General features: G+C 53.6%; 4 protein-coding genes across 5 annotated transcripts; all 4 read right to left on the bottom strand.

Annotated features, from left to right (window-relative positions):
• Positions 1-1,190: 1,190 nt before the first annotated feature.
• ABB37_00092 (hypothetical protein) lies at positions 1,191-3,610 on the bottom strand (the record flags this gene model as incomplete). Its single annotated transcript, XM_015796155.1, has 1 exon — positions 1,191-3,610. The coding sequence occupies exon 1, from the start codon at positions 3,291-3,293 to the stop codon at positions 1,191-1,193; it is 2,103 nt and encodes a 700-aa protein (XP_015664163.1). The 5' UTR covers positions 3,294-3,610.
• An 848-nt stretch (positions 3,611-4,458) lies between these two features.
• On the bottom strand, positions 4,459-6,716 carry ABB37_00091 (hypothetical protein; the record flags this gene model as incomplete). Of its 2 annotated transcripts, none has more annotated exons than XM_015796153.1 (1): positions 4,459-6,716. In XM_015796153.1, the coding sequence occupies exon 1, from the start codon at positions 6,589-6,591 to the stop codon at positions 4,459-4,461; it is 2,133 nt and encodes a 710-aa protein (XP_015664161.1). In that variant the 5' UTR covers positions 6,592-6,716. The 2 variants fall into 2 exon arrangements, with proteins under 2 accessions (XP_015664161.1, XP_015664162.1); XM_015796154.1 differs by having other exon boundaries at positions 4,459-6,713.
• Positions 6,717-7,200: 484 nt separating this feature from the next.
• On the bottom strand, positions 7,201-9,762 carry ABB37_00090 (hypothetical protein; the record flags this gene model as incomplete). Its single annotated transcript, XM_015796152.1, has 1 exon — positions 7,201-9,762. The coding sequence occupies exon 1, from the start codon at positions 9,298-9,300 to the stop codon at positions 7,201-7,203; it is 2,100 nt and encodes a 699-aa protein (XP_015664160.1). The 5' UTR covers positions 9,301-9,762.
• Positions 9,763-11,875: 2,113 nt separating this feature from the next.
• Positions 11,876-18,964, bottom strand: ABB37_00089 (hypothetical protein; the record flags this gene model as incomplete). Its single annotated transcript, XM_015796151.1, has 1 exon — positions 11,876-18,964. Exon 1 carries the CDS (start codon positions 14,384-14,386, stop codon positions 11,876-11,878), a length of 2,511 nt encoding a protein of 836 aa, XP_015664159.1. The 5' UTR covers positions 14,387-18,964.
• Positions 18,965-19,904: the final 940 nt, after the last annotated feature.

Below are 19,904 nucleotides of genomic sequence, written 5' to 3'. Positions count from 1 at the left end.
CTTAGAGACGTTAACGACACTAAACAATAAGTAAAAAACAAAACCACTCTGCTTCCCCAAAACTGACAAGGAAAGAAAGGGTCAGAGAGAGCGAGAATAAATGCAGGCGCAAAGCTGTTTGAACCCCGAGAAGGACAGCGGCTTCGGCTGATGCAGAGCGTAGGAAAAACAACTTCAAGCCAACGGTAGCATACACCCCTCCGTCGTGAACAACGAAGCCGGCAGTAAATCGACAGCAAATAAATGCTCTATTGAATGCATGACGGTTGCGCTTCAACTGCGAGATGAACGATTGTGCTGAACGATTCCATGAGTTCTCATGATGAACAGCAAACAAAAAAAAAACGCTCACGACTAGAGAGACGGGGCACTCAACAAAGTCAAAAATGAGTTGGGATGCACACTGGTTGTAACACGTATTCGCTCACCTTCCACAGACCTACGCTCACTGGTGAGGCGACAGGTAACACAAGAGGTTTTTCTTTGAAATCCGTTTTTGACTCTTCGATCGTTGCCTTCACGAACAATAATACCGTTGTGTTGCTTCCTTTTCCAGCTGGACGCCTCTACTGTGACATCTAGCACCTCTCTCAACAGCCGATGCAACAGACTTAGAGAAGGAACTACTCCTACGTGATATAAGTTGTTCTTCTCCTGTCGTTTCGTAGGCACTCGTGCGTGAGGAGGGGAAAAACAAAAACAGCGAAACACACATGGTACTGCGAACGCGCTCTACTCCACCTAAGTTCAACCGCAGCGTCACGGAGTACTAAAGAAAACCAAAACGTGAAGTCATGGGAATACAAATTCGAAAACCTCTTGCTGCCTTTCAGAGTTAACGTCCGTGGTTTAGACCATCAGTGCATCAAAGGAAGGCGGACACTCACACAACGAATCGTGTTGGCGCACATACACACACACACACACACGCTTCAACGGAACACCACAACAAAAAAAAATACGGGTTTCTCTTCCTCACCATATGTATTTGTTAAAGGTCAGCAGCGAATAGGTCAAGAGAGCACGTCTAGGTTAAAATGAGGTAAGGTACCGAAACAAAAAGAACAAAAGTCAGGATTAGCAACTGCGTAAAACGCGAACGAACGAAAGAAACGCGTTGTCCGCGAGGCCGTGGGCAACACGTGATGCGAACACACATAAACCAGTTAGATGCATCGTCAGCTTCCAGGTCACAACGTCAGCACCCCACGCACCAGAGCGGCGAGCTGCGACAAGAAACCGTCCAGCGTGTCCTGCTCCATGCACAGCATCTCCACCTCGCACGGCGTCACCTGAAAGCGGTACCCGCACCCCTCACCGCGGGCTACAGCCTCCGCCTCCAGCGCCGCAACAGCAGCACGCACTGCAGCAGCCTGCGCGCCGCTCAGCTCCCGGTGTACCGCACGCGCCGCACGCGCACGCGCCTCCTCCGCAGCCACCGCGTCGCCCACGCCGCACGCAGCGTGCACCACGTCCCCGTAGTACAGCCCAAGCATGCTCACCAGCGCAGCCATCTCGATGTAGTCGAACCGCAGCCGCGCGCTGAACCGCCCGGGACGGATCAGGGCAGGGTCCAGCCACTCCGGGTGCTCCGTGATCATCACCACCATCCGCCCAGGGGCGTCCACCACGCCGTCCAGCACGTTCAGCAGCCCCGCAAGGTCCAGCTTGTCCTTGTGCTCACCGGACAGCATGTCATTCATCCCGAACAAGTGCCCGCCGAGCGCGTCCGGGCCCACCGCGTCGCCGCCCTTCGCACCACCCGCGCCGGCGTCACGCTTCCCCTTCTTCCGCTTCCCGTGGCCGCCGTCGCTCGCACCGCCAGCGCCCTCCTCCTTCGTGCTCCCCGCATCACCACCCGCCCCAGCGCCACTCCCGCCAGCAGCGGCCACGCCGCCCAGCACCAGGTCCATCAGCATCGCAAGCGGCAGCGCGCTCTCCTCCGCTCGCAGCACGGGCCGCGACGACGACGTGTCCATTTCAATCACGCAGTTCGTCAGCGCACCGCCGTCGCCGTCGCCATCGCCCTCACGCGCCGTCAGCCGCGCAGCCGCACGACGCTGCACAACGCGCCGCGCAGCACGCGCGCACACCACAGGCTCCGACGCGTCCACGTCGTCGAACAGGAAGATCACATCCTCCATCCGCAGCCGCTGCGCGCTCCCGTTCTCCTCCGCGCGGAAGTCGCGCACAAAGAAGATGTCGTACAGCTGCTGGTTTGTCCGCAGCTTGGGCAGCGGCACCGACACGATGTGCCGCCCCGTGTACGCAGCCAGCGCCTTCACGAACGTGTGCCGTCCCGTCCCAGCAGGGCCGTACAGCAGGAACCCCAGCTTCTGCGGGAAGCCCTCCACCGCGAACCGCCCGCGGCGCTGCACAAACTGGTCAATCAGCGTCAGCGTCGCGTCGCGCCGCGGAAAGAACAGCGTGTCGAAGCCCTTGTTGCTGCGCAGAACGTACTGTTGAAAGAACACTTTACCCTCCGCCTCCCCGCAGTACGAGTAAAACCACCGTGCATCGTCCTCCTCCTTCGAAGGGGCGTTCTCCGCGTACAGCTCCAGCGCACGCTTCACAAACGCGTCGAGCTTCGCCGCGGCGTCCTTCGTCTTTGCACACCGCAGCGTCAACTTGTGTCGTGTCCACGGATCGGTGTACCCAGCCACGGAGAACTCTGAATCGTCGTAACGCACCTCAATGCCGTCCTTTCGAGTCGGCGCGAAAGCACCTATCGGCGCTCGCACCACGCGCAGCCGCCCCACCGTCCGCGGCTTCAGCTTCTGCTCGTCGTCAGCATCAGTTTCGTCGTAGCCGGGCTTGAACGGCGAGTTGTAAAACCGTGACTGATAAGAACGGTACGGATCCATCAGCAACACGCGCATCTGCAGCCCACGCAGCTCATCTTCGGTCAGTGGGTGTTCACGCCAAAGGTACTCATTCAGGTACACCAGCACCGCGTTCAGCATCATGTCATTGAGGTTCGACGACGCGTTGTACAAGGATGGCGGCGCTTCCATCACGATGGTGCGCGTCGCGTAGCGCCGGCCAACGCCGCTGCGCCGCAGATCGATCCAGTTGCTCACTGAAGGCCACAACGTGCGCACTAGACCAATCATAAACGGCGCGAGGAGCAGCAGCCACTCCGGCGGGAAGGGCAGCCAGTACTGCAGCGCCGCCACGAGCCCCGTCAGGCCGCTTTGGATGAACATCGCCACCCGCTGCAGCTCGGCTGGCGTGTCATTTTGGATGTCCTCAAGGGCAGCGCCCCCGCTAGGCGAAAACAGACCACGACTCATGTTGTACACTGTCTAGCCGGCGCCACTTCGTTTTGTGTCTCCGTTTTTCCCTCGGATGTGCTGATCTTTGTTCGGGTTGCGAGACCACAGCGTTTACTGCTCTACGAAGGCGGCTGTTCCTCCGTTACCTGAACCGTATTTTTAATCCTTAAAAACTTTCGTGCTTGCGGCCCAGCGGCACAAGAAACGGAAGCGAGAAAGTGTGTCGAGCCCGGTTTGGGACCCCGCAGAGCACAAAGACGCAGGAAAGGCGTGCCTGTTCAATGCTCCCAACTAATAATAATAATAATAATAATAATAATAATAATAAAAGCGCTGCCCGGCAAAGCAATAAGAGTAGAGAGTGAAGTATAGAAATGCTGGTCAACAGTGACAACCACAGCATCGCCATCATCAGTAAATGTTTTTGGTGACGAAGGGAGAGAAATAGTGACTTAGGTATCCAGACGTATAAATCTTAACGGCGACGAGACGTCCAAGCAGGATCTCCGCAACGCACCAGACACACTCCGCCGCGTACCGCCACAGGGACCTGGCATCCGCACGTCCAAACACCCATGCACGCGGGTCTGAATGCAAGGTCATTGAAGCTCCTCTTCGTACACGCGTACATTTCGTCCAGCAGTAATTGTTGCTCTGTGCTCATTCCTTCCTTCTACACACACACAGACACACACACACACACAAAGGTATCCTTGAATCCGTGCGAGCGCAGCATCGCGTACGAAACAAAATGTGGTACCACCGTTTGAAACCGCTACGGTGCGTCCGCTGGGCTGAAATCAACACATCTCTATCACTCGTCGCCGAGGAGGGGCAGGAAAGAAAAAAGAACTAACACTAATAGCGGACATTACTAAAACGAAGCACAGCAGGTAAATAGTATTTCATGTTTTGCGTTCACATAGCGTTCCCGGTTTTGACAACGTGCGCATGCCCACTCGCTGACACGCTCGGACGTGTAGAACTGAGTATACTCCGTCCTGCCACAAGGTTTGCTTACTGTCCCTGCGGTAGCGACAACGCTAAACCGTGTTGCAGCCGCGGCTGTGCTCCATCAGCAGCCTCAGAGAACGAAACATGTGCGATGAGGGTCGCCACATCATGTGAAGAGAGAGAAAGTGGAGACAGCATTTATGCATACCGTTGGACACCCACCGTCACATCACACCGTCAGCACCCCACGCACCAGAGCGGCGAGCTGCGACAAGAAACCGTCCAGCGTGTCCTGCTCCATGCACAGCATCTCCACCTCGCACGGCGTCACCTGAAAGCGGTACCCGCACCCCTCACCGCGGGCTACAGCCTCCGCCTCCAGCGCCGCAACAGCAGCACGCACTGCAGCAGCCTGCGCGCCGCTCAGCTCCCGGTGTACCGCACGCGCCGCACGCGCACGCGCCTCCTCCGCAGCCACCGCGTCGCCCACGCCGCACGCAGCGTGCACCACGTCCCCGTAGTACAGCCCAAGCATGCTCACCAGCGCAGCCATCTCGATGTAGTCGAACCGCAGCCGCGCGCTGAACCGCCCGGGACGGATCAGGGCAGGGTCCAGCCACTCCGGGTGCTCCGTGATCATCACCACCATCCGCCCAGGGGCGTCCACCACGCCGTCCAGCACGTTCAGCAGCCCCGCAAGGTCCAGCTTGTCCTTGTGCTCACCGGACAGCATGTCATTCATCCCGAACAAGTGCCCGCCGAGCGCGTCCGGGCCCACCGCGTCGCCGCCCTTCGCACCACCCGCGCCGGCGTCACGCTTCCCCTTCTTCCGCTTCCCGTGGCCGCCGTCGCTCGCACCGCCAGCGCCCTCCTCCTTCGTGCTCCCCGCATCACCACCCGCCCCAGCGCCACTCCCGCCAGCAGCGGCCACGCCGCCCAGCACCAGGTCCATCAGCATCGCAAGCGGCAGCGCGCTCTCCTCCGCTCGCAGCACGGGCCGCGACGACGACGTGTCCATTTCAATCACGCAGTTCGTCAGCGCACCGCCGTCGCCGTCGCCATCGCCCTCACGCGCCGTCAGCCGCGCAGCCGCACGACGCTGCACAACGCGCCGCGCAGCACGCGCGCACACCACAGGCTCCGACGCGTCCACGTCGTCGAACAGGAAGATCACATCCTCCATCCGCAGCCGCTGCGCGCTCCCGTTCTCCTCCGCGCGGAAGTCGCGCACAAAGAAGATGTCGTACAGCTGCTGGTTTGTCCGCAGCTTGGGCAGCGGCACCGACACGATGTGCCGCCCCGTGTACGCAGCCAGCGCCTTCACGAACGTGTGCCGTCCCGTCCCAGCAGGGCCGTACAGCAGGAACCCCAGCTTCTGCGGGAAGCCCTCCACCGCGAACCGCCCGCGGCGCTGCACAAACTGGTCAATCAGCGTCAGCGTCGCGTCGCGCCGCGGAAAGAACAGCGTGTCGAAGCCCTTGTTGCTGCGCAGAACGTACTGTTGAAAGAACACTTTACCCTCCGCCTCCCCGCAGTACGAGTAAAACCACCGTGCATCGTCCTCCTCCTTCGAAGGGGCGTTCTCCGCGTACAGCTCCAGCGCACGCTTCACAAACGCGTCAAGGCGAGCGGCGGCCCCTGGTGTGGCTCGACAGCGGAGCGTCAGTCTGCGTCTTGTCCACGGTTTACTGTAATCAACGAGGGTGTACGACTCTTCGTGGAAAGATAGCTCAATATTGTCTTCCAGGACCGGCACCCACCCGTCCATTGGCACCCGCACCACGCGCAATCGGTCCAGCTCACTTAGCTTCAACTTCTGCTCGTCATCGTGGTGTGGGGCCAACGGGGCACCGGCTTGAAAAGGTGAGTAATCAGGCACGTTGCACCGCCAGCTTCGGTACGGGTCCATCAAATCTACTGCAGTCTTCTTGCACTTTAACAGCTGCGCCGGCAGCGGGTGCTCGCGCCAGAGGTGATGGCACACGTAGACCAGAACGGCGTTCTGCAAAAACACGTTGTGGTTGGGCACCCGCACGAAATAAAGCGGCGGCAGGCGGACCTCGATGTTGCGATGAATGTACGGGAGACCACCCGCTGTGCCGCCGACGGAGGTGCAGGCCATCCACATGCTCTCCACAAACGGCGTGAGAGCGCGAAAGGTACCTGCGAGGAGCGGCACGAGGATCAGCAAAGCGCAGAGGAAAAAGACGGGAACTCGCTGCTCTACAAGGTCAAAGACGCCAGCAACGAAGTTGGCAACCATTTGAAAGCTGCTTTCCAGTTGATGTTGAATGAACCCCGCGCCGCCGGCCTGCAGAGTGTGATTTGCTGCCGCGGCAACGGCTGTGGAGTTCAACGCCATTACTATTCTATTCCTTCTCTTCTCTGCACCACTTGCACTTTATGCTGGACAGTTCTATTGAAACGATGCTTTTCTTCTCTAGATTGTTTGGTCTTGCAGTCTTTTCGATACGATTAAAAACTGCTGAACAAAGGAGAAAACAGATAGAATACGCAAAGCGGAGCAGAGGAGCGTAGAGAACTACCAAAAGCATACATGATAGGAATCCTGCCAGAGAGGGGTTTCTCCCCTTTTTCTGCAGGCCGAGCAGGCGATGAAGCGAACCGCGACGCGGACACGGGGCAACGAATACGTCCAAAGCAGCGCGTTGGGGAGAACCGAAAACGCCGAAACGGACAACTTGCTATGAGATGCTGAGACTCGAATGCGATATATCTATGTCAGGTGCATCGCAAATAGATAAATAAATACAATAACGCGCACAGAACGTTATTGCTTTACACCATCCTACGTGCTCACAGCCTCAATTGGAAAACGCACAACTCGGGAAAGATAATGTAGAAAAAGAAGAGCTGTTCCAATGACCAACGGATGACCGATGCAGATGCACTGATCAACAACAACATCGACACACACGAAAGCAACAAAAAAAAGGCACAAAGCAATTGCCTACTCCAGTTGTTGCATGCAAAAGAAAAACTGCTGCACGGTGTTGCGTTTCGGCTCGTCAAAACGGGGCAATTGTTCCGCGAAGAAGGTTTCTTTCATGGTGCACAGATGCGCGAATTCATGTGGTGAAAGCGAATCCGACCCATCATCGTCGAGCAATGTGCGAAAGAGCGCCTCCTCCTTCGCGGACAACCGCGGAACAGTACCGACGGCCGCGAGCACTTGACTGAACTGCTTCCAGGTGAGTGCACTCGGGCGAACTAGCGTGGCCTGCAGACGTCGCGCTCGCTTTTGCTTTTCCTCTGGCGAGTGCGCGGGGTCGGCAGAGAGGCCGAACTTTTCCTTGTTGTAGCGCACCTGTGCGGCCGCCCCATCCGACACGACGCGTGCGGTGCCCTCATCGTCCGTGTCAGCTCTCTCCGGCCCGTCACTGCTTGCATTCGTTTCGTTGTTCAACTCCGGCTCCACCTCGTTCGCGGTGCTCTGGTGTTCCACACTCCTGTTGTAGCGCAGCACCGTTTGGTGCACCACGGCCTGCACCGCCAGCGTGGCTGGCTTCAGCTCGTCGTCTGGGATCGCACCGCCCCGCAGCACCTCCGCCGGCACGGGTGGGAGGGCGTCCAACATGAGTTGCAGCGCAGGCAGAATCGTATTCGACTCTTTAATCACGTCGAAGAGCTTCTGATACTCCTGCCACGTCACGGGTGCACAACGCACCGCACCATTGGTGGATTGCATCTCCGTTGTGTCCGCGGTGGCGGCGCGGGTCTCCGTTGAGGCGGTGTTCGTGCTCTCCGTGATAGCCCGGCGGTCGCGCCGCAGCAACGCACGGCAGTCCTCCACCGAAATAAATCCCTTGTTGGACGGGTCGCACAGGCCAAACTCAATCGCGCGCAGCTCCCAGCGCAGGTAGTCCATGCGGTAGAGAAACGTTGGGTAGGAGACGGTCTCGAGCAGCGAGTCTTGCTCCGCCATCTGCTGCAGCTCCGCCATTCGAGCCGATGAGGTGTGGCTAAGAGAAGCAGAAGCAGAAGTCGACGAAGCAGTGGAAGAGGAGGCGAAGGACAACAGCGGCGCCCACGCCTGTTGTACTTTCCGGGCAACGTCGCCCCACCACGAGGCGGACGAGGGAGCACCTGCAGGCGCCTCACGAGCGGCAGAGATGACGATCCCTGTCTCTGCTGCCGTAGTATACCGCCCGCTGTGTGGTGAAGGGACGTCCAACGAAGCACCAGCGGCTGTGATCTGCAGTGGTGGTCGTCGCCGTCCTGACGTTGTCGCGGAGACGTCGGTGTAGTACGTGGACCCGGGTGGCGCACCGATGTGCAGCGGCAGCGGCCCAAACAGCAGCGGCCGCATCAGGTGCGATGAAACTTCAAAACTCAGTTCATGCTTGTGCCGCTGGCGCTGCCGTTCACTGCGCCGCGACTCCCCTGCACGGCTTGACGTGGAGCGCGGCGCGCCCTCGCCTCCCTCTTCCGCCCAATGGCTGCCCGTCGGCGTGTATTTCACCTGCACGGCGGGGTCGACGATGATGGTGTTCAAGAGCCGGCAAAATTCGCGCTCGCTGAGGCGTCCGTTGTCGTCGAGATCGAAGACGTTAAAGGCCCGCTCGAAGGTCTGCCGCCGGGTGGAGAGAAACGTGAAGAGAACCACAAACTCGGCGTAGTCGATTGCGTTGGTGCCGTCGATGTCGACGCAGTGGAAGAAATGAAGGAAGCGGCGGCGCACGGCCGGGGGCAGTCGCTGCAGCCACGGCGAAGAAGAGGGAGAGGTCCACCGTTGCTGCTCACCGTTCGCCACGTCGTCGTCGTCCACCGCCGAAAACGGAGCAGGTGCCGACGCCGTGGCCGCCGTCGCGGGCAGCAGCAGCATGCAGCGCACGAAGCCGTCCAGCGTGAGCACAAACTCCCCCGACGCGGGATCGCGCTGGGCGTAGTGGAGAAAGCGATCCTTGAGCTTGTGGGGGACTTCGCGAAACGACGAGGTGTCCATCGCACACTCGACGTCGGCGGCAGCTGTGTCGTTCTCTGCTGTGGAGGCGAGCCCCGCCGCATTCCCACTTGATGCAGCCGCAGCAGTGCGGTGGGCGCTACCCATAACGGCTGCCCCACCCGCTGCCACGCCCAAGAACCGCGAAAGATGCCCTATGAAGCAAAGAAGGGGTGCGTGTTCGATCTGGGCGTTTGTGGACGTTGATGTTGATGTTAATAGAAAGTTCGCGCTTCGCGCAGCACGCATTCCTTCCAACTTCCCTTCACCAAAACGCTCCATAAAAGTCGACATCCTCCCCGATAGAAGCGATGGGTCCGACTTGGTATTGCAAAGGTACGGAGCCGAGCCAACACCCGCTGCCAACCCGACGGTTAAGAGCACTGCACGGCGGGCAAACGACATTGCGTTTTCTAAAGGAGTTGCCTTTCGGTAAAACTGACGGACAAGAGCAACTACACAAAGTGTACTTTTTGAGAAGGGGTGAAAGCGTTTCCGCCTTCAAGAAACGTGGGTGCGTGGCTATGTGTGTTTGGAGAGGGGGGGGGCTCAGGTGGCGCAGTTGAGCCTAGCATTAGAAAAGGTACGTGTCAACGCGAAAGAAAGATATTTATAAAGGAAAGAGGGGGTCAACCAACGAAACGATTCGGTCGAATACGCACACTCAGGTAGCCCCACCCACCAACAGCATGGAGGACCGTCCAACACATACACGTTGGAGAACATAACAGATGAGGAAAGCAGAACTCGTGTTGAGCATCTGCACGCAACCGTGGTGCACTTACACGGTGGTCTTCTCCTCCTCCTCTGTTCTTTCCGGCTGGACAGGGCAGGAAACACCCAGCCAACGTGGCACATAAACGATGGCAGCCCGCAAGAGCGCTTAGGATGCACCAAGATAATAAGGGGTTTTCTCCCCAAACCCACACGTTGCGCCTCGCAAACAAGACTTTCATCGTCTTCGTATGGATCGTGCATCCTGCTTCTCTCTTTTCCAGTCTTGGTACCTGTGTTAGCGCTGTGGAGCAGAAGCAGATGCCTCGCTGCTTCTTTGATATTCATCATTACATAGAGCTTGTTCCCTTTCTTTTTGGTTTCATCCTTCCATCTTCTTCGCATCGCCACTTCTTCGCCTGTCTCCGCTCGCCGTTCCTCGCCCCACTCTGCACGATTGCTGCCTTGCCAAAAGACAACCAAAGCATCAACAAAATGACTCCCACACACACACACACACACACACACACACCGATTTCTGTGCTCGCTGGCCTCTTCAAGCATCAAAGCTGACCCTTTGCCAATGCGATGTTGCTTCTCTACTCGTTCTAGAACAAAGAAAAAAAAACGCAAAAAGGCAGAGCGGGTAATAGAACTGTGATCGGTATAAAACAATCATTTAAAGAAGCCAAAGGAGGGAGTGTCCAACTTGGGCGCAGCAGACAGCAAAGAGTTGCTGACGTTTCGTGTGTGCTTGTGTCAAAAGACAGCGCACACAACGCTGCTATCCAGAGGCAGTAATGCAGAGACAAGGAAGGAAGCAGAAATGGCGTCCGGAGAAGAAAGGTTGCCGGTGCATCTCAAAGACGTACATATATATATATATATATATACATATTCCGTACACCGGTTGCGCAACAGTGAAGCCCAATAACAAAAACATATATAAAGCAAAGAAGAAAAAATTTTCCTACAGATTCACACACGTGACAACGCTCAAGGTGTCATCGAAACGAGTGATATATATAATTCGAAGAGACGGTGGAAAGAATTCTTTTTGATGTAAGTGTAGACGGTAACACGCCAAGGTGGAATATGTGCTTTTCTTTACTTTTGATGCTGCCGCCTTGATTTCACGAAGTTATCAAGAAACAGGGTGGAGAAAGAAAAAAAAAGATGAGGCGATGAAAGCACGTCTCCTCTCATGAATGCTCAACAATCTCACTGCTTTTCACATATAATAATAATAATAAAACGGTTATTTTTACTTTTCTTTTGAGGCATCTTTGTCGCCTTTTGCTTCATCTGGAAAAGAAAAAGACAAAACAAAGAAGAGCGCTGAAACGATTTTTAGGTGGGGCAAAACGCATGAAAAGCGCACGATGGGAAAAATCGACGCTCCCCAACCACACCGTAGCAGCGACAAAGAAGGGGAATAACGTTCCAGCCAACGTCGTCACAGCCTCCGTGGGTCGAAAACGACTTGACGGTGAAAAAAAGAAACGCAGTAATTCAGAAAAAAGGTAGTAATCACTCCATTCTTGTTATTACTAGCGACGCTCCAAAGCTCTGATCATTCAGAAAAAAAAAGAAACAAAAAACAAGAATGATTGAAGAGTTGAGTGCTTCATTTCCGTATTCCCAAAGAAAACAAGAAAAAAAAAGAAGTTGGAAAAAAACCTTTGTTCAACAATCGTGTCTCTCCTTGCGCGTTTCGCTTTTCCACCTGAGCGAAGACCACAATCGGGAATCATACGGCGCACAATTTTAACTCTCATGCAGCTGCAGACGGCTTTACACAAACATGAAAGAAAAAATCATTCTGAAGCTGCAACGATTTCATCGTGGAAGTTTCTTCAGCGATTTAAAAAGACAAAAAGAAAAAGTACATCACAGAACAACAAAACAATAAGTAGGCCACTTTACCTCCTCGCGCCGCCCACAAGAAAGCAAACACGCACCCACACGCTTAGAGCGGATTCTCTCGTGGAACCGCACACGAAAAGCGACGCCGCAGTGGTTGTTGCTGAAACGGGTGCGCACGAGACGCGCTGAACTGCGAGGCGGTCTGCGCCGTCGCGTCCACCGTCCCCTCGCAGTCCATCGATGGCGTCGTCGCACGAACCGTGTCCGGCGAGGGCCGTGATGCCTCTTCAGACGCCGCTGGTTCGTCCTCGTGCTCTTCCTCCCCCTCCCCCTCCCCTTCCTCGTCGTCGTCCCAGATGTATTCGTCGGGGGTGTTCGGATAGGAGTAGGGTCCCCGACCGGTAAGACCACCAGCGATGGAGCCGTGCTTGGAGTGGTAATGCAGGTAGTAGGAGCAGCTCTGCGCGTAGTTCTGCGCGATGCGCTGCGACACGTGCTGCTGCACCAGCTGCGCCAAATCGCATTCCTCCGGAGAGGCCGGCAACGAGGTGGGCGACGAACAGTGGCACGCCGCGCCGCTGCAGTCGGCCTTCTCCTCCACCGGATCGGTGCTGTGGGCAGCCGTACGGAGCTCGGTGGTCGCGCCGGTCTCGTGCGCCCTGTCCGCGGCACCGGCAGCAGCGTCGTTCATGAGCACAATAGGCGTCACTGCAGAACTGTTCGTCACGATGGCGCGCGTCCTTGCCGGCGTGCTGAAGGCGGAGTCCAGCAGCAGTGTCTGCGGTGGGGTCGACAGACTGGAGAAGAGGGCTCGTGGTGGCCGACGCGGCAGGCTCCTCGGCTTGCATCCACCACCACCGTGGTGCATCGCGCTGCTGTGCGTTTCAGGCGGAGAGATGGAAAGCGCAGCGGAGGGGCGCGACGGCGGGCCGGTGGGCGCGAGGGGCGGCGAGCATGGGGAGGCCTGCAGGGAGCCGCTGTCCCCCCCAGCCCCCGCCACGCCCACCGGCAACGGCAGCGGGACAGGAGGCGAGGACACGCCGGGCGGAGGGACAGCAACGACCGCATCACTGGAAGCCACCCGCAAGTCGTCGTCGCCGCAGCAGAAGGCGTTTTCCTCCGCCGCGGTCACCCCAGCCAGCACGTTCGGTGAAGTACGCTGTGCGTGAGGAGTGGCGGCCACCGTGGCGGGCTCCGACACCGTCTCCAGCGCCAAGGCGACCGTGACGGACGCTTCCGTAGGGCCTCTCGTGGGCGTTGTCTCTAGCGGCGTAAGCGCGGTGGTCTTCGCATGGGGGGCGTACGGTGCTGGGCCGGACCCCTCTTCTTCCATCGAGTTGTTAGGCGGCGTCGAGGCAAGCGGCGCGAAGGCGGCAGCGGCCTTCCTGGCGTAGTCGGCGTCCGCCTCTTCCTCCGCTGTTTCGTTGTTCTCGTCGTCAGCCGACTCGTTTGAGCTGTGGCGCCGCGTGCACGCCAGCAACGGTGGCTCGTCGTCATCCTCGCTGTCCTCACTCATGCTGCGGCTGTTGTACTGTCCGCTGCACGACGTGCTAGCCGGGTAGCTGGTGCTGACACTTTCAGACAGGGTTTTGGTGCTCGTGCTCGTGCTGCGGTAGGCGTCGTGGAAGTGGTCGATCACCACCTTCGGCAAGACAGTCATGGGCGGGGTGGAGGACGGCAGGGAGAGAACTGCAGCCGCGGACGAGAAGCCCGGTTGGCGTCCCGTCGTCGTAAGCGCTCTCCGCGAATTCCCCGCCATGCGGCTGCATCTCCTGGAGAGGCGCTTCGCAGAGCCCGGCGGAGTCAGGTGGTCCTTGCCCGCCCTCTCTGCTGCTTTTGTCTGGCTTTCTGATTGCTCGCTCTGTACCGTGTAGGAAGCTTCCGCCACGTCATCCAACGAGCTGGGTGGTGCCTCCGTCACGGGCGCCTCGTCGTCGTGCTTCTCCATCCTCTCTGCCACTCGGTAGTCAAGAGGGGAGGTGCACTGCTGCTGCACATCGCCGGAGTACGAGGCGGAGAGTTCGTTCGGCAAGCCACTGTCGTTTGCTCCATCCGCGTCGAACTCCAAAAGGGGTGCCGCGCGGCACGTGTGCTGCAGCAGCGACCACGCCGACGGCGGAGAAGAAAGGTGCGGGTTCGGTACCACACAGGTCGCGCCTGCTGTCGCGTGAGGCTGCGGACACTGTGCACCTGCCTCCGCCTGCAGGGCGTCGTCCATCGAGGCAGGCCGTAGTGAGAAAGAGTCGCTGTCACAGCGGCGCGCGTACACCTCCGGGAAGCGCATGTTCTGCGTCCAGAAATGATTGCAGTGCTCGGAGCTCGTGCGCGTGGCATTCAGTGGACCGTGGAGCGCGACGCCGCTGTCGTTGCTGATGTGGTTGATTTCGTGGATGGCTTCGTGACACAGAAAGTCGCCGTCGTTGGATGCACAACAGAGCAGCAAGGCAGGAACTGCTTTGACTCCACCTGACATGGTCGGCGTCTCCTGCGTGGTGTCGTGACTGTCGGAAGCAAGGGGGAGCGAAGTTCCGTTGACAGCACTTGGGGAGGTCGTCGACACCTCGGCTTGGGCAGCAGACAGATCCAGATACAGGGCAGACATCGTGGCGCGCATGAGGTCCTTTTTTGGGGGTGTCTTTTTACGTTGATTGCCTTTCACCGCAGTAAACACGCAAGGCAAATCAACGGCCGCGAGAAAAAAAAAAACGAGAAAAAAAAAGAAACCGATCGAACGAGCCGAACGACCCAACAACAAAAAAAAAACGATACGAATGGAACGAGAGAGAGAGAGCAGGCGCTTTGACTCTACGGTGAAATGAAACACGCACACACGCGTAAACAAGAAAAGACACGAATAAATAATAATAATAATAATGGAAGGCCGTATCGACTTCAGCTCTCCAGTTGAAAGTATTCTAGGCAGACAGTACCGAATACTTCAACCCTGGTGAAAGAAAGAAAGAAAAAAACGGCAAAGAAGTATTTATAACCGAGAAGACAGAAAAAGATAAATTAGGTAAGAGAGGCAGTACGAGTATAGTGGGAAAAAGAGAAAACAAAAAAAAACTACGAAATCAAGACACTACGGAATTCCAGCGCTGCCGTGTATGTTGTGGCAGCTCTTTCAACTGCAGCTCTTCGAGACAGGACGAAAACAACGTCTTTTGTGGTGGTGGTCCTGTCAGTGGGAAGAGGAGTAGCTGTGAAGACAAAAAAAAGAAGGTGAAAGGAGAACAGTAAAACAAAAAGAACGGAAAAAGAGAGCAACGGAAATAATAATAATAAACGGTCCGTAGTAGAGAGATTTCTTCACAAAGAAAAAAAAACGCTTTCGATGTGTGAGCGTGCGTGCTTTCCCTGAACGGAATTTGAGAAAAGATGATCGAATCGATCGCACGACAACCGCAGGAGGGAAACGACAGCTTTAATATGTATATATTAATCGACAGAGAAACTCTTTGAAAGAAAAAAAAGAAGAGGTGCCGCTTTAATAAATGCGACTGAAATGCAGAACAAGGCCGCTAACGTTGAAAAGTTACCGTGAATGGAAGAAAGACGCACGCAAAAACAAACAAAAAAAGGAAACAAGACAGCTGTTCTCTCGCGCGCGCTCGCGCTTTTAGATATTCCGTCCTTTTCCGTTGGCGGCTTTACCGGAGCTGATCTCAGCTCGTGTGGAATGTGCCGCGAGCGCAAAAGCGGACGGTGCCGCAAATCAATAATAAATAAAGACCAGCAAAAAGCCGTAACGAGAAAGACAGTTCAGTATTCTGACGCCGTTTCTGGAAGTGAAATCCAAAATGAATAGTGAGGCGACGTTAAAGACGGAAAGAAGAAACGACGAATATGAGAAGAGTGTGTACTCCCACAGATGTAAAAAAGGCAAAAAAAAAACCAAGAAACCGGGCACTTCTTCCTGCTTTTACCTGCTTCTTCCACTACTTATATTCTAAAAGAAACGGGAAACCGCAAGGAAGAAGCGAAAGAAAGAAAAGAAGAGTTCACAACAATTTGAATTATGAGAATAAACTAAACACGAAGATGAGACGAGACAGTTGTGACGTAGCAGAAAAAAAAAAAGCTAAGAGAAAGGAAAAAAAAAAGAACAGAAGAAATCGTCCACCGTCGTGCGTGTCGGACCGTGATGGGTTGCCTGCAAAACAATGCGTTCGTGTTATAGTTAATTATTCTTTTTCTTTTCTTTTGCACTTCCGAAAATTGTGCAGAAACAAAACAAACAAACGAACAAGAAGAACACACAAAAAAAGACGAGAAACGGAAAAACGCGAAAAAGAAACGCCTAGAGAAGAAAAAAACAGGTAAAGGCGTTTGTTGTTATTATTTTTAAGTTGCGCTTCAAACGTAATTTTGAGACTTTATGACGCGTTCTTCGGAAAAACAAATGATAGAGAAAGAAAACGAAGAAAAAGATCGTCGTTTGTGGGTTACCTGATACCAGATACCTAAAAGATGGCCAGGTCTTTAGAATTGGACGTGTCTGAAAGCTCAAGCTGAACTGCTCCCCTCGCTTTTGTTCCTCCCTTCGCTTTCACGCTTTTTCTTTTCTGTAACGTGTGAAGGAAAAAAAAGCACCGCTTGCGACGATGATGCAAGCGTTCCTGCAATGCGAAAAAGGAACACGGAACGACGGGCGAAGAAGCAGCGATGGATTGATCACATAAGATAATAATAATAATAACTCGAGCGGTGAAAAGAAAACAAAATGAGAAAGCTGAGTAGTGCAAAGAAAAGGGAAAAGCCGACAAGAGAAGAAAAAAAGGAGAAACAAAGAGTGCTGCAAATACAAAAGAAAAAGATTTGAACAAAAGAAGAGGGAACAGGAAAAAAAAAGATATCAGTATTTTGTTGTTGTTGCTGTGGGGTCATGTAGAAGGTATGAAGTGAACAAAGAACACTGTATTACAACAACGCGGAGTAGAAGAAAAAAGAGAAGAAAAAGAGAAGAAAAAAAAAGAGGGTTTTGAGGCTGAAACACGAGAATAAATGGTCTTTTAGCCTTCGACGCAAACCCCCCAAAAGAAAAGCGTGTATATCCACGCAGGTGATCTAGGAAAACCAAGAGTTACGCAAATTGTGGACCACGAAGGAATTTTTTACTGAACACCACCGCGCTGAGATGCCGAAGAAGAGGATTGCAGCACCACACTGCAAAACGAAAAAGTGAGGCCGCTGAATCGCGTCACCGGGTGAGTTCAATAAGTTAAACGAGAAAGACAAAGAGAACAATATAATTCTTTTTGTTGATGACCGCCTTTCAACTTCCGTCTTTTGATTCTGAAAAGGGTCAAGAAGGACAACGAAGGGAGAGGGAGAGGGAGGGGGAGGAAATTATAAAACCAACAGCAAAACAAAACCAAAAAAAGAAAATTTCTTTACCGGAGTTTGAAAAAGAAGAGAAATGAAAAAAAAAACGGGAGGCAATAGATATAATAATAATAAAAGACTTTCACACACAAAAGGAAATGTTGCAAATCTAACCCGCAAGAAGGGAAAAGGGGGAAAACGCTCAATGCAAAGTATGATGGCAGAAGAGCAGGGTGTGTTTGCACCTACAAACAATTTTTTTATTTTATTTCTTCCTTTGCAACTTAAATTCGTTAGTAGCTACTTTGTACACTTCGCCGCGTGGGTTTTTTCTTTACTTATTATTTCCTGAGGAAAGTTTTTTTGTTGCTGTTTTGCACGAGGCTGCTTTGAATGAGTTTCAGTCAGATGTTTAGAAAGAACAGTAAATGGGGGGAGGAAAGCTACGAAACAGGAAAGAAAAAAGCTGAAAGCAAATCTATAATAATAAAAAAACGAACAGTTAATCAAGGACAATAAAGGTAGTAGCTGCTGCTCGCCGCACGGAACTCGTTAGCACACATATATACGTGTGCGTGCAGATGATGTGTCCACGCTACGCAGAGGAGCTGGACTATTGGATGTTACCTTTTTGCGCCTGTCCGTTTTTCTTCGTCTGATCCTCCACACGCACCGAGATAAAGAGCAGACGCCTGAACCGATGAGTCCACAACGAAGACAACTCAAAACAACGAAAACAAAAAGAGAAGGAAGATAAAGAAGTAGAATACACCGAAATAAGAGAAGACAATTCTACTAGATGAGAAAAAAAAAAGAATCCTTTTCCACCTCCGTCGGTATTCGTTTTTTATTCTTATAAGCGTTTATCTACGCCGAGGGAAAATCAGAGAAAAAGGTACAAAAGTAATTTCGTGAAACACAAGACAGATAGTACGCCGTGGCGGCGATAAAGCAGGATGAGAGGAGAAGCAGTAGTATGGTGGGCAGCCGATTCGTTGGACTCGGTAGCGGTAGTGGTCGGGCGGAGTGATGAAGCACCGGTTACCGAATACAGCTGGTTGCGTCAAGGCCTTGAAATATTTTTGTTTGGCAAGGCAGAGAGACGCAGAGCAGTAGAGTCTACCACCCCTATTGTTGTCGTGCTGGTCCTTTTGTGTGTTCGCCCGTCAAATATTTACGTGCTGGGATTAGCGCAATCTCTGTTTTAATGCCGTTGCTTTTCTCTGCTACCCGAATAACAGAGTTGTATCCGTCAGGTGAAGAGTCGTAAGACTCGGAAGGAAAATCGGGTTTTCGAAGCAAGTAACCCAAAGAAAAGAGGGGAAGAGACGTGCTGTGCTCACACACGCACACACAACTTTTCCTTCTCTTGCTTTTCGTGTGTACTGCTTTCGGCTCTTGCTCTTTTTCTTTTCTTTTTTTTTTTTTTGATAGGCTTCCCGGCTGTTTCGGAGGGAGTAGTTGCTGCTTGCTGCCTCAATGCGGAGCCGACTTTTACGATTGCACGAAGGAGAGAGAGAGAATGAAGTCGCGACAACGATTGGAAACGGTCTTCAATGGAGAAGGGGGAAAAGCCGATTGTTTCTCTCTTGTTGTCTCGCTCTCGCTCTCGCTCTCTCACCTTCCTTCTTGAATGCGTTTTTCGTCGACCACGGAGCGCTACGTGTTTCAGTAGTAGCTGTGCAGCGCTGAGAGTAAAGATGATTTTGTCTGTCTGTCTGTGTGTGGTGTGTGAGTGGGTGCGTTGTGCCTGTTGCTGCTGTTTTTTTAATGTCTCTGATGGCTCTTCCGCTGCCTGCAGAACGTTGATCGCACTCTTAAAACGTTGTTCGATGAGCGTGACGTTTGACGTTTATTGTTTTTTTCTTTTTTTTTTGAAAACCGGGTTGAAAAAGAAAGAGGAGAAGCAGAGAAAGTGGGAAAATGGAGCGGGCATTTCCTATCGTCAAGTACGACGATATTCACGTCAAGCAGCGAGAAGCATAGAAACAGCGACACTGTCTTCCTCAACTTCACCAAAGCAGAAAACGCGTTGTCGTCTTCGCGTAGGAGAGGCTGGGAAGAACACAAAAAAAAACTTGCTTTCTTCTCTCTTGAGAAAGCAAAGACGGCGGGCAACGCAACAACGAAAGACACGTACAGGCGAAGAACGTCGCCCGATTCGCTACTGAGCCGTCTAGGGTTTACATTTCATTTCGTACTACAAGTCAACTCCATCTTCGCCACCCGATGCCTCTGCGGAGCGTTCAAGATTTAAAAAAAGCACGTGACCAAATCGTCAGAGCCCACGAAAGCTACCACAAAAGCGCCTTCGTATAGTTTCGCAGCCAACCGGTTCACAAGTATCGCAGTGAAGAAAGCCGCCTGCGTACGCATTACACTTCCACTTTTGTGAAGCGGTGCTTTGCCGTAAATACAGCAATCGTTTTGTTTATTAAAAAAAAAAGGAAAGAGGATGTTACTAAAAAGTCCTATAAATGAGAAAAGAAGGAAGAGAAAAGTGTTCGCATGTCAAAACTGTTGTTTTTGTGTGAAAAGACAGCTTCATTTTCTTCAACTGCGTCACAACTAAAACAACAGACGACGCCCTCAATGATCGATTTCGACACGGAAAACTTGCCGGAACAAGAAGATACATACATGCATATATAACCCAACTACTCCTGTACGAGTACTGGTGGTGGACAAATTCACAAATAAGCACTGAGAGCAAATATGCATAAAACTCCCCACAAGGGGTGGCAGCGGCAATGATAGAAATCGATTACGACATCAGCCAAAAAACAGAAGCCGTAAATTTCTAGTTG

The sequence above is a fragment of the Leptomonas pyrrhocoris genome, assembly GCF_001293395.1.
Source record: "Leptomonas pyrrhocoris isolate H10 chromosome Unknown, whole genome shotgun sequence".
NCBI classification, from domain to species: Eukaryota; Euglenozoa; class Kinetoplastea; order Trypanosomatida; family Trypanosomatidae; genus Leptomonas; species Leptomonas pyrrhocoris.
The sequence above is the reverse complement of the archived record's forward strand: the minus strand, read 5'-3'. Positions and strand labels throughout refer to the sequence as shown.